Genomic DNA, 14,014 nt, shown 5'->3' on the forward strand with positions numbered 1-14,014 from the left:
TTCTTGAAACAAACAAGGTCCACATAGAACCGTTGGCGTCCCGTCGTCATGGAGACAGGCCATTCCATTCTTCCCTAAGGGGTGGTCTTGACTTTCTCTCCTCCCCGGATCCGCAGCACGGCTCCCAGATGGTGCTCCGAGGAACCAGAGGGACCCATAAGAGCCGTTAGGTCTCCTTGAGACGAGGGGGCTTCCGAGGGAGGTGCGCCCCGCTCCGGAGGGAGCCCGGAGTCTGGGGCCCACCCCGCGGTCCAAGTGGTAGGGTCCAAGTGGTGGGCTCCCCGGAGCTCCGCTCGGGCCCCAAGCTGGGAAGCGCACCGGGTCCAGCCCCGGGTTGACTCCCCGCGACCCCCAGGATGCCAGAGGCCAAGACCTCCCGCCAGGACCCCCTGCGATGGACGAAGAAGCCGGTGCGCCGCTCTGTCAGCCAGATCTGCCCGCCCCCGCGGCGGCCCCTGACCGTGGCCGACATCCGGCCGGGCATGGAGAACGAGAGGCTGGGGGTCGTGCGGGATTCCATGTTTCAGAACCCGCTCATCGTCAAGGTGAGAGCCCTTTCGAGCTCGCCCCTCGCTGAGCGCCCATTCGTCCGGGGGTGCCCGCGTCCAGCCCTGGCCCCACGGCCCGGGTCCCAGCGCAGCGCTGGGAGCTCCCGCTCTGGTCCAGGCAGACCCGACTCCCATGCGGTCACAGGTGGCATCGTCTCTGGCCTCAGCTTCCTCATCCTCAAAGTGGGGTGATAAGGGCGCTCATTAAGGGGAGCGATTGGGAAGACTGAACAGGGTGACCCCGCGGGACCCCTGGCACAGCCCCCTCCACGCGGTGAGCCCGCAATGCTGGCTGCTGCTATTTACAGGGAGCCTGCGCGGGGCCCACGGGCGACAGGTCTCAGGCACCCAGACAATGACCTTACCCACCACCCGCCACCCCTCCTGCCCCTGCACACCGGCTGCTGCGGCGCCGTGAGCGCTCATGCCTCCCCTGGGAGCACCGCTTCTCACGGTAACTTCACTCCATCGAACTCTGATCAGAGGTGCGACACTAAGAAACAGCGCGAATCTGGGCCCTGGGAGGCCCGACCGCCAGGAGGGAGGGACCCGAGGTTTCTAACTAGATCGCCGCCCCTTGCTCTGCACCTCCCCTCGTTTAATCTCCTTTCGGGGCTGGTGATCAACCAACACCCCACGCTTTCCCAGGGCCCCAGGCAAAGTCCAATTGAGGTTTGGCTGTGGGAAGCGGTCAGTAGCAGATTTATCTGGCGCCGCTGGAGGGCAGTGTGCCTTTAAAAATGCGCATTTCCCAGATCTGGGCGGTGAAAGGCGCCGTGGCAACCATGGTTTCAGTAAGGATTGGTTATCTGAGCTCCAGGCCTGCTTGGAGCCTAGACTAGAGGCTTTTGTTGGTGGTCTTGTTTGGGGGTCCAGGGAGCCTGGGGTTTCTAAGTATCGCGCCGGAACTCGCTGAGTGACTTGGTTAGTCTGAACAGTGGACTCTCCTCTTGCCTCCCCTCGCCGTGTGCCTGGCTCCCCACCCCGGGAAGCAGCTTGTCACGCTGGGCACCTTCCCTCACACACCGAAGTAGAACAAGACCCTTCACTTATTTCTAGGTGACAGAGCCACTCTGAGCAGGCAGATGGGCCAGACAGATGGGGTTCATCATTCTGGGATCGAGGGGAGAACCAAGTCCCCCCACTCTGATCAGCCACTTCAGTGTTAGGTCATCACTATTGCCCGGGCAGTCACTCTGGGGTTTTCTTACCTGCATATGAACCGGCGTTTTGGAGTTACTGTTCTCCATGGTGAGTCAGTCATGTGTGATGCCATACACACACATCTATATATATAAAAGCCTAAGCGACCATTAAGACCAGTCGACCAAACGACCGGTCAACAGGTCGCTATGACACGCACTAACCACCAGAGGGCAGACGCTCAACGCAGGAGCTGCCCTCTGGTGGTCAGTGCACTCCCACAGCCAACCTCCTGTAGTTTCTCTACCCTCCTTGCGCCCCCTGCCAGCCGGGCCCAATCAGCCCTGATCGGGACTGGGCAAGATGGCCCCAATTGGCCCCAATTGCCAGCCAGGCCGAGGGACCCCACCTGTGCACGAATTCGTGCACCGAGCCTCTAGTATATACATACATACATTAGACATATACATACATTATGTACACATCTACACAGACATGTGTATATATACAGATTACATACATAATATAATACAGGGGTGGGCAAAACTAGGTTTATAGCTGCTCCTATAGAAAATAACACACTAATTAATAACACAAGGATAAACTCTGTTTCGTGTACTCACAACTGTAAACCTACTTCTGCACACCCTGCATACGTATGTCAATCAAATATCCTTCCTTTTCTCCTGGTGCTGGCCTCAGTCCACTTTGAGGACAGCGTTTGGCCTCTGGGTGGCACTAGCTGCCTGGCTTCCAGGACAGATCCCACCTCGCTCTGTGCACCTGCGTTTAGGTTGGGGATTGCAGATGTCTGACTGACGGCCAGAGGCTTGCCTTCAGGGCGTGAGATGCAGCGCAGGACTGCCCTGGCGGGCGGTGGCTGTGTCCCTGTGACAGGGGTCCGGGTGAGTGTGTGTGTGGGGGGAACAGGCTGTGTGCCCTCTCACTGCTCTGGCTCCTCCCCAGCCAGGGCGGCCGGAGCCAGCGGGCCTCCCCTTCTCCTTCCTCCCCCGGTTCCTGATGGGCTGTGGGTACTTCCTGTCGTAGTTCTGATGATGTCCACACTCCAGTGCTAACCGTGCCTCGGGACTCTCCACACAAGCCAGGCACACGTCAGCCGGGAGGCCTGACGGGGAGAAGGAGCCCTGGCCGCCACCTTTGGCAGCCCCTCTTGCAAGTGGCACCACGGCCACTGCGGCGACTCTGCCTGGTACTGGCAGTGCGGACGGAGCCTGCGGTAGAAGCTGCGTCCGGCTCCCGGCTCAGCATGCCCACCACTCAAAACAGCTTCCTATATACAAATTTAAATTACAAACAAACTCTGGGGTTTTGACTTTCCAGAAAAGAAGAAGATTGAAAGTACTCAAGATTGCGGAGCCTTTTAGAAATCTTAAAAAAAAAAAATCGGCTGCTCATGTTTCTTTGGGGGCCCGGCTGGGGGCCCCTCATGGTGGCATGCAGGGTGTGAGCGCATTTTGGTCCTAAGTCTGAACCTGAAGGCCGCGTCTCTATGGAAGGATGCAGCCCCTGAGGTTCGGCACTCACGCCACCCTCCGGGGCTGTTGCCCGGGCTGCGTTCTCCGGTGAACAGAGCCAGGCTTGCTTTCATTTCACACGCACACCACCTGATCAAACCAGCGCTGCTGTTTCACAGGCTCGGGGTTTACCAGGACGACGCGCATCAGTCTGTCAAGAACAGGCCTGCAGGCCCTGGCCGGTTTGGCCCAGTGGATAGAGCGTGGACCTGCGGGTTTGATTCGGGTCAAGGGCACGTACCTCAGTTGCAGCCCCCCTCCCTGGCCTGGGCCCTGGTCAGGGCGCATGCAGGAGGCAGCCAATCAATGTGTCTCTCTCACATCAATATTTCTCTCTGTCTTTCTGTCTCTTTTCCACTCTCTCTAAAAATCAATGGGAAAATATTCTCAGGTGAGGGTTAAAAGAAGAAAGAAAAAGATCAGGCCTGCAAGATGCCCAGTAACCAGGCGAAAAGGGAGAAACTCAGACGCCCACGCCCGCATTGCATCTCCAAGTGCTCGACAAGGCTCTGCCTCGTTTAAAACCAAGCCAGCCAGGTTATTAGCAGAACTGGCTTATCCAAGCGGGTGTTTCATGTGGTCCCCAAAACAGGGAAATATTTCCCATCAGAAAGAGCTTCTGCTCTGTTGTCTAATGTGCTGTGCTGTTAGCCAGTTCTCCTGCACAGGCGACTCTCCAGGCTTGCCTCTCCCCTCCCCAGAGTTCTGCACCTCAACACCCGCCGCCACAGTTGCCTTCTATCGCGCAGGGCCTGTCAGCGCACACGCGCCCCGCAGCTCAGCGGTGCCTGTCAATCCAGTTCCGGGAGAGACGGCTTGGTTTGCTCCCTGACAGCCTGGAATCTTCTGTCGCCCCAGAGAGCCAGCCGTGTACAGGGGGAATTGGTTGCATCGAGCCCCCTTAGACAGTGCAAATGATCACGGCACCCGGTTTTCCCCATAACTTATTGATGATTTTGTTTTCTGTGGGGGTTTGTGTCACAAATAGGAAGTGCGTGCCCTTGTGAAATAGAGTCATCTAGCCATGTCGGAGGGCTGGCAGACAGCTAGTCGATTCCTTTTTCTGAGGAGAGGAAGGCCCGGGAAGGGGAGGAGACTCGTCCCGGGCGCCACGCTGACCGGTCAGAAGGTGGGATGAGATTCTGGCCCCCGACTCCCAGTCACATGCTTTTCTACCCACGACACACTAATGAATTCGTGGCAACCCAGGCTGGGCACACAGTACAGCAGGCGGTCAGCTGTTGACCAGTGAATCTGATTCCCACATCGTTTCACTCAGCGCGCCTTCCAAAATGACTTCTACTCATTTCTTGGGGACTGTTGGCAGCTAAGAAATATTTATTGAGTGTTTACTAAGCGCCCAGCACCTTCCCAGGCTTCCTTGGGGGCATAGAACCAAGTTCAGCACCCCTGCACACAAGGAGTTCACTGTTTAGCTGGGGAGATGGAGCATGTGCCTGTATATTGCATGCACATATATAGTGCATGTATACATGCCTTAAAGAAAGCTCGCAGCATGTTAGCTCTTATTCCTGTGTGCACTGGGCGTGCATGCACGTGCGCACACGCACACACGCGTGCACACACACACACACACACACACACTCTAAAAGCAATGTCATGGGCACCCCCTGCAGGTTTCAAACGAGCTGCCTGAGCCAGAAGGGTTGAGATTGGAGGGAGGACGCCCTGAGCAGGTCTCGGAGGCTTTGTGAAGACACAGGCCTGGCTGGGACGTTGCAGGGTGCAGGTCACGGTGGACTGGAAACACTGAGCCCCTGGGGTGCACCTTCTGCAGATCCCGAGTGTCCAGAGGCTTCACCCCAACTCTAGTTAGCTCACGAGACTCCGCGCGCCGCTGGGACCGTCACACTGAGCTTCATCCCTTGAAGAGAAGATAGGGTCGGTTGCCCGGCTCTTTTACACTCAGTGACAATGTAATGGGAGAAAATGAACGGGAGGAAGGGGGTTAAAGGTGGGCTGTCCATCCTGATGGCCCCGCCTGGCTGGCCGGCCAGCAGGTAGGTCTTGTTTTTTAGGGAAAGCGAGGGTTCATCTATCCTTGCAATTCTCCCTCTCGGTCCTGGCTTTCTTTTGGCATCAAAGCCTCCCCCTTCCAGTCGCAGCCACATCCTCCGGGAGCGACCGGGGCTGGGCAGCCTGGGCCATTGCAAAGGCTTCTCAGTGAGTCGCCCCATCTCTCCCCTCTCGCTCCTGCCTGATTGTGAGGACCGTGCAAATGAGTCCAGGCCGCGGCTGTTGACGTCCCACAGCCACTAACACAGAGCGAGACGTTGGCTGCCCAGGCGGATCTAACATCACATTGCAGCCCCCCCCCTCCCCACCACCACCAGAGAGAAAGGCCGGTGCGGGCGGCAGGTGTGGAGTGCGCAGGCCCGAGGGCCAGTGCTGCCTCAGCCACTTGCTGGCTGTGCCACCTGTGAGGTTACTGATTGTGAGCCTCAGTTTCCTCTCTGTAAAATGGGCTGGCAGTAGCTGGCCCCCGGCCAGGGAGCGTTGTGAGGATTGAAGGAGACGGCGCAGGTGCCAGGCCCGGAGGGCACTTGGTCAGCGGGCAGGTTTGTTATTTTGCGTGGCCAGGACCCCACGATTCCTTTCCACTTGCATTCCTCAAGACAGCTTTCCTATTCTCATCCGTTGACTGTGAGTCAATGTACAGATCTGAACTTCGAAGACAAAATTGTAATGACAGTCACGCAGCCAAGTGCTTCCTCTTCCCCCTTTGTGTTCTCAACCAAGAGTACGGTCACCCACCCCGTCGCACGTGTCCTGCGCCTGCGTGGCCACGAGGAGACAGGTGCGCCCTGGCGACAGGTGAACACCCCACTCGCCAGCTCTCCTGAGGGTTCTTGGGCGAGTGGCCTAATCTCTGCCTCAGTTTCCTCCTTTGTGAAGCGTTGGTGCCTACTTCTCCAGGTAATGGAGACTGATTGAAACGGACTCTGGCTCATGGAAGAGATTACGATAGAGTTCTTAGAGAGCTATGATAGATTCTTCTAGAATTAGACCAGTGGTCCTCAGCTGAGGGGCAGCTTTGCTCCCCAGGGAACACCTGCCCACATCTGAAGATTTTATCACAACGGGGGGTGGGGGGGTGCCACTGGCGTCTAGTGGGTAAAGCCGGGGGTGCCGCTCAGTATCCTACAACGCCCAGACGCCCCTCAGACAGGGAATCACCTGACCCAAATGTCGGTGGTGCCGAAGCTGAGAAAGCGGGAACCAGAAAACATACGCGCACGGAGAATTCATTATTCCTTCACCCAGGGCCCGGGGCTCTCGAACACCTAAGGCACAGATTGTAGAAATGAGACGTTTAGTTTTCATCGCTTCTCTATCCACTGTTTGCTTCTGCGCCCCCTCCCCCACTTAATGGCTGCTTTAAACCCTCCTCCCTTTTTGAATCCATTTCCTCCCCCTTGGTTATGGCTTCCATAAGTTTGCTGGCTTTCGTGTAGGGCTTTTCTCCAGCCTCACCCACGTTGTAGTTTAAAAAAATTAAAAGCGTGCAATCCATAGAGTGCGGCTCAGTAACGCACCGGAGAGGCTACCGAGCACAGGGCTGGTTCGTGGAGCCACCTGGCTGGTCCGCAGCCTCGTTCCCCGGCCCCCACCCCAAGGGCTTGGTTTGGCTTGTTTTTCCGCAGCATGAACTCCTCCCAGACTTAACACCAGGAATTACACTCCGGTGGCCAGGGCCCCACCGACGCCTGACGTCACCGCGGCACTAAGTACAGCTTTGCAGGACGCAAATGATGCCTTTTATCAAGAAAACGGCCGTATTTCCCCCCGTAGTGTAAAGACACAATCATCTCAAGGCGCTTCGGTCAAGAAACTGACTGACGTGGGTCAATGAGCAGAAAGGTCCGCGCGAGCAGCGCACGGTGGGGAGGACGCCCCCGCGACCATCGCAGGGAGCACGGGATGAGCCCGCAGGGCGTCGCTGAGCGTTTCTGTGACAAACAATGCACATCGGGGAGACCAGGGGACCCGGGTGGCAGGACGCAAGCCTGTGTGTAGGTCACAGTCGTTTGTGTTTGCCCAGAAGAGGGAGAGGGGGGGCTCCAAAGCTTTCATTCCAGGGGAGGGCGTCCGTGAAAGGCTGCCCGCTCGCTGCCAGGGCCGGCCACGCGCAGCCACCAGCACAGCGTCCGAGCTGCGTCGGCGCAGCGGAGAGAGAGCCACGCAGAGACGGGGCTCCCCAACCCACGCAGGGAGGGGAGCTGGTGGCCGAGACGCTGCAGTGCAGGGAACGAGGGAGGGCCCTGGCAGCTCGCTGGCCATTTCACTGAACACAGTGTTTGGGGCCCTGCTGCCACATGGAGCTGCCACCCTCGTGTCCCCAGGATGTGGGGTTGCGTCCCAGTCCCCTGTCTCCCGAGAGATCACGAAGGACAGGGAGCTGGCCGTTTATTTATTTATGTCGGCAGCGTGGTGAGCCCCGCGGTCAGTGAGCGAGTATGTACTGAGCACCACAGCGTGCAAGGTCCTGGTGGGAACACAAGAGGCTTAAGAATTGGTTCCCATAGACCAGTGGTTCTCAACCTCGGCTGCACATTAGAATCACCTGGGCATCTTTTTAAAATCCTGATTTCTGGGCCTCATCCTCCGGAAATTCGGTTTCTTTGTTACTAATGCTGTGGCCCCACCCCATCACAAAGACACAGAATTTCCGGAGGATGAGGCCCAGAAATCAGGATTTTAAAAAGATGCCCAGGTGATTCTAATGTGCAGCCAAGGTTGAGAACCACTGCCATAGAGTCTGTGGGCTGGTCAAGGCAGTACCGGCTCTGCACAGTAAAACCAATAATCACAGTGATTACAGGTGGAGGAGAGGGGATGCGAGGCGAGCGTCACAGAGAGGAGCCTGGGCCGGGCTGTGGGGCCGGTTGGCTCCATGGTGGACAGGAGAGGGAGGGGCACCGGGGCGGCGCTGGCCTGGGCGCGGGCACGGCGTCTGGTTTGGGCGAGGTGTTTTCCACGGGAACCGACGCGGCTAAGATTCTGGGAGCATGGCGGGAGTCAGCAGGCCCTTTTGAGCACCTACCGTGTCCCAGGCACAGAACTAGGCACCAAGGCTACGGGGGAAGCCATCCTGGATGTAGGCTTTGCCTGCAAAAGGACTCACAATCTCATAGAAACTGGCATAAGAACAGACAGCCAAGTAGTCCAGATGAGGTGACTGCTGTCTGCCCGGGACCCATGCTCCCCGGCGGGTCTCAGACCAGACGGCTGGAGCCGAAGACGGGCACAAAGACTCGGAGTGAGTGAGTGAGGGGCTGGCGCGGGGGGCAGAGGGCAGCCAGGTTTCGTAGGGGAGACCAGAGACATCGACAGCGGTCCCGGGGCCAGCGCCTCCCTCCCTGCCCTGACGGGGCCCACAGGACCCGCCCGATGGCAGGACACCGCCGTGTGACCAGGCCATCGCCAAGGCCGCCTCGCGGGGCGGGGCGCGCTCCTGCCTCCCAGCTTCCTACCAGCCGCATGTCCCAGGGCCCATGGACTGTCGTGCGTGATGGGTTAGGGTGGCTGCGATTTGCTTACTTTTGCAAGTAAGACCAGCCCCAGTCTGTCACCAGGTGGTTAGAGGGAGCCTGCTGGCATGCTTCCTAGGGGTGGGGGGCCCTCAGGGCATGCTGGGCTTCCTGCTGCCTCCCAACCACCCCTTAAGTGCCGAGGTGTAAGCGGGGCTTTCCTTCCGGCTCTCCCCTTCTGAAGGAGAGTGTCTGTCTGGCGTCGGAGGGCCCGTCTCTCTCAGGCAGCGGCTTGCTTTCTCGAGGCGGATCCTCCCAGGCCGCCTGGCAGGTTCCCGGGGCCCTGGCTTCTCCCGCGTCGCAGGGGTGGGGGTGGGGGCCGGGATGCTGGGCTTCCCGGGAGCTCTGGCTGAGGACCCCTGTGGCCAGCGGACACCCCTGCACCAGCGAACAGCTGCCCTTCGTGGAGCCCCTGTGTGCCTGGCCCTTCGTAGTCATCACCCCCCTGAAGTCTTTGCAACAACCCTGGGAGACGGGACCAGCGTCATTCCCACTTTACAGATGGGGACGCTGAGGCTTAGAGAGGTTACACAAGTCACCTGGCGAACGCGGGGAGAGGCCAGGCTTCCAGCCCTCTCCCACCCCACAGCCCGAGGCCATAGCCGCTGTGCGTGTCAAAAGAACTCTGTGACACCAGGACCCTGTTTGTTGAGTCCCCGCCAAGTGCCACTCTTACAGACATGCTCTCAGCTCTCCAGAGTCCGTGTTCTGAGCTCAGAAAGGCTCAGCAACACGCTCAAAAGTCACACGGAGGGGAGATGGCGGAGGGCAGGGCCTGTGCGCAGCCACGGCGTCACGGTCCTGACTGGTTGGGCCACACTGTCTGTCGCCCCAGAGGCTCCGTGGTCCTGACGGGAGAGAGGAATCCAGTTCAACTCCACCCCTCTAAGCACCCACTTCCTCACAGGTGCACGTGCTGTTCTCACGGAGCCTACAGCCTACCTGGGCGCACACGCACCACACATGCACATGCACCACACATGCACATGCACCACACCTGCACACGCACCACACATGCACACGCACCACGCACACCCACACCTGCAGATGTGGTCCGCACAAGGCTGAAACAATGGGGCCAGGCTGTGGGTGAGACATGCCGGAGAGTTGGAGTGTGAGGGACAGCCGGGGCCGGGGTGGCCGGAAAAGCCTCCGGGGAGCTGCTGGGAGCCAGGCAGGACTCAGCCTGCGGAGACGGAGCCGAGAGAGGTCCTCTCAGATGCAGAAACGGCAGACAAGGGCGACACTGGGTGCTGGAGCTCGGGTGTTCAGAGGGAACTGGAGGAGCCGGGTTCGAGGAAGGCATCAGGTTGGGGCGGCTTACAGAATCCGCCCATATGTTTTAAGAAGAGACAAGAGAGAAGGAGCATGGACATGCGTTTCCCACGGTGCCGGAGTTTAGGTTATTCAAAACGTGTGCATCTGCGGGCGGGGAGCCAGGAGGGCTGGGGGCGAAACTGCCACCCAGGCTGACCGGGGTGGCCTCAGCCTTTCAAAGGGAAGGGGCCCCTCCTCCCCCCGCCCCCCACCCCACGCCGCCCCACCTCCCTAATCAGCGAGAGCAAATTGTTATCAGATTAGCGCCAGCCCTGAAAAGCACAGTCCGGCACCCTCACGGTTACTTAGCATTTAGATGGCCTGGGCCGGGCCCACACAACAGGCTTCAAAGCCGGCTCCGGGCACCGCGGGGATTAATTTCTTTAACCAACAGGCCTGATCTGGCCCAACTCATTACCCGGCCTCGTCAGTGTGGCTGGGAGATGCGATTGAAGATTATAGCGTTTAGGCCGTGCCCTGCTTTCTGCACATTCTCCCGCAGCCTCGTCAATACTCAGCGGCCTGAGGTTCTAATTCTGCTTCATTTAAACTTCATCAACTTTTCCAATCAAGTGGAAGGATCCGAGATGGGCTCTGTGAGCAGAAAGGCCGCTTCCCTTTGTCACGTAATTTATTCTGTTTTCTCCCCCGCACCCCCCCACCACCAAACCCGCTTTCTCTCACTCGCCTCGCTCTGTGCCCCCACCAGGCCCCCCTCCTCATCCCAGTGCTGGAAATGAGATTACAGTATTTAAATGACTATGATAATCAATCTGGAGACCCGGAGCCGAGACTGAGGTTAATTTTTCTTAGCAGAACAAAGGCGCGCGGTGCCTCAGGGACCGGGACGGGAAGGTGCCGCCTGGGCTCCTGCTGGCGTTTCTCCGCCACCCCCCCCCCCCCGCCCCAAGCTGCAGGCTGGGGGTCTTTTCTTGTTGCTAACTAGGCACCGGGTGTGATGTTTCATGGGGGGGAGCCCCTAGGAGAGCAGGGATGTGATTTTGAACTGATAAACAGCTAACGGCCTTCAATCAACAATTTTAATGGGAAAGAAAGAGTCACTGCTCTGATAGGAGTACAGATCTAATGAAAGGGCGATCATTTACCTTATTTATTTTTAAACACGCGAGGAATCACTTCCCACTGCGTGCGAACGAGTAATTACAGCCACGCGGTGGCCCCGTAAACTTGGGAATAAAGAGCCTTGTCACTCAGGCGGGCTCCTTCCTGGCAGCTCTGCCGCCGGAAGAGTTGAGGTTTTGTCATGTTCCGCTAATTGGCAACAGGGTCATTATCCCATTGAACACCCGCTCGGAAGCTCGGAAGCGACTTGTTGGGCTGGTACCTCAGCACACGCGGTTCCCGCGCCCCGGCCCCGCTTCTAAAACAGAGAGAACCAAAATATGTAGATTTCTTTGTCTCCCTTTGCTATCTTGTCAGAGCTGTTTTACATGCCGTCACCCAACGCTATCTGTTATTTGTGTCAGGAGAAAGGATTTGACAAGTTCGGTATACAGCGCGCGTTTGGCAAGGCACGTTTTTCATAGCGGTTTTGAGCAGGAAATGGAACTGTCTTTCCCCAGAGCGAGCAGCATCATTCTGGGACAGGCTTCTTACGAGAGAGCGGGGGCTGCCGAACCTCATTTCCGCACGCGATCCAGCGAAGTCCAATACGTTTGTTAAAAAGTAGGGCTTGGCTTCCACATGCAGCCCTAGTTGCGGGGAAGGCGAGACCAGGTCTTCAAGCAGGGATGCCTGATACTCCATGCCCCGCCCTCCCTGCCCCCTCCCCAAGTTAACGGGCTGGAGTCCATTGTTCCTCCTCTACGGTACAATGACTTTGTTTCAGACCCTTTAAACTGTGGGCGAGTCTCTGGCAGTCCTCTGCATTTGCAACGCAAAATATTTAATAACCACCATCGTCTGAAGGGGCAGCAACAGCCATCAGCAGCCTCATTGGTGAAGAGTGACCCCCCCCACCCCCACTTTCCGTCTCTGTTTACCTGAAAAAGACGACTCTCTCGCCCTCTGCGCTTCCAAATTCATGTGGGGGCAGCGGTTTACGGTGACATTTTTCTTTCTTAGAGCAAATATTGACTCACCGTGGGGAAATTAAAACTCCATTAGGCGTCGCTGCCCGGTACAGCAGGCTACATCATGCCGTGGAGCTGCCTTTAATTGGGCTCTTCCTCGGGAATAATGTAGGGAGGGCGGAGGGGAAGGAGGGAGAAGATGGATTCAAACTATAATTCCCTACAATGACACCGCCCACATCAGCCAAGGTGATCATTACATGGTGATTCGTCTAAATGTAGAGAAGCGCTGCCTAACGAGATCATGAAATTTATCCACGCGCAGGGCCTGCAGCCGAGTGGTTCCCAGGCTGGGGGGCAATTTGCCTGTAGACGCGGGCGCCAGCCGGGACCGGATGTGGGCGACTCAGGACTGGCGACCCCGGGCACAGGACTGACTCTTCCGTGGGGGCCAGACATTTTCTTCCCTGAGATGCGACGAGATGCCCCTCCGCCCGCCCACTGCTCCCTTTCCAATGAGAACGCTCTGGCTTTCTGCCCGCTGTCTCCTCTGCCCACCAGCAATTCCCGTGGTGCCCACCCGAATCCCATCGCGACTCCTCTGCTCCTTCTCAGCTCTAGTGATTTTGCCCACTGCTTTGTGGCCAGGACCGCCGTAACCAATGACCACAACCTGGGTGGCCAGAAGGCGGAGGTCGAGGCGCCGGCCGGGCTGGCTCCTTCTGAGGCTGTGAGGAGGACCTGTCGCGGGCTCTGCCTTTGGCTTGTGGGCGGCAGTCTCATATTCACGCGGCCTTCTCCCTACATCTGTGTCTATGTCCGAATTCCCCCTTTTTCTATGGTCATAGGTCATATTGGATTAGGGGCCCAGGCTACTCCTTTATGACCCCATCTTAACGAATTGCCTTTGCAATGACCCTGTGGCCAAATCAGGTCACCTTCTGAGGTCCCTGAGGTTAGGACTTCACCATGTGACTGCTTTGGGCGTGGGTCCTGGTCCCTGGTCCATGAGTTGTGGTAAGGATAACAAGGTGGCATTCGCCCTGGAGTGGCATTCCTCATGTTGAACTTAAGGCCACTCTCTTGATGGGGTCATGGATGTGGCATTAGAGCTCTGTGGCCCACTCATGAATCAACAGTCATGTGCTGTCTATGGTACCTTTGTCTTGTCATTGGTATTTAAACCTTAAGCATAACCATCTGTAAGATACTCCTGGAGGGCATATCCTACACCATACTTTTCCTTTCCTGCAGAGTTATTTATCCGTCCATCCATCCATCCATCCACCCACTCACCATCTATGTATCCATCCATCCATCCTCCCTCCTTCCATCCATCCATCCGTCCATCTACTCATCTCTCCATCCATCCATCTGTTGTTTTACTCAACAAATGCTTTAGTGTTGACTGAATTTCCACTTATGTGCCAGGCACTGGATTAAATGTTGGTGAGCAAAATCGGACACGATCCCTGCCCTTGTGGAACCCTACGGTCTAATCGGGCAGATGAACATAAATGAAAGAATCCCAAGTACATGTAGGATTGCAAACGTAATCCGAGCAGCTCACGGTGCAGTTAACGGGGAGACTTCCCGTGGCGAGGAGTGGGGGTCAGGGAAGGTTTCCTGGAAAAAATGAGAACGGAGCTGAGATCTGAGTTAACCAGGAAGGGAATGGGGGGAAGGACAGGGCGGAGAGCCTGGGGGGGAGGGAGTGCGGTGACCCCAGGCACTGAGGTCGGGAGAGGTTGGCTGTGGTTCCGGAGCGAATGCGAAGAGGCAGGGGCTGCGTCTACCGGGCGGGATCATGCAGGGCCCTGTTGGAGGCCAGTTACGGAGTCTGACCTTTAGCCTGAGAGTCATGGGGAGCCATGGAGGCCCTTCTC

The 14,014-nt window shown here is 57.5% G+C and overlaps 1 protein-coding gene across 1 annotated transcript in view; it reads left to right on the plus strand.

Moving 5' to 3' along the window:
* The first annotated feature begins 286 nt into the window (after nt 1-286).
* The window catches only part of CFAP77 (cilia and flagella associated protein 77), an 88,531-nt gene continuing 74,803 nt past the window's right edge, over nt 287-14,014 (plus strand). The window contains exon 1 of the mRNA XM_059658817.1: nt 287-545. Within this exon, the coding sequence (XP_059514800.1) occupies nt 357-545 (189 nt within the window). The 5' untranslated portion in view covers nt 287-356. The remainder of the gene's footprint in view (nt 546-14,014) is intronic.

This window comes from Myotis daubentonii, chromosome 11, assembly GCF_963259705.1.
Source record: "Myotis daubentonii chromosome 11, mMyoDau2.1, whole genome shotgun sequence".
Classification (NCBI taxonomy): Eukaryota; Metazoa; Chordata; class Mammalia; order Chiroptera; family Vespertilionidae; genus Myotis; species Myotis daubentonii.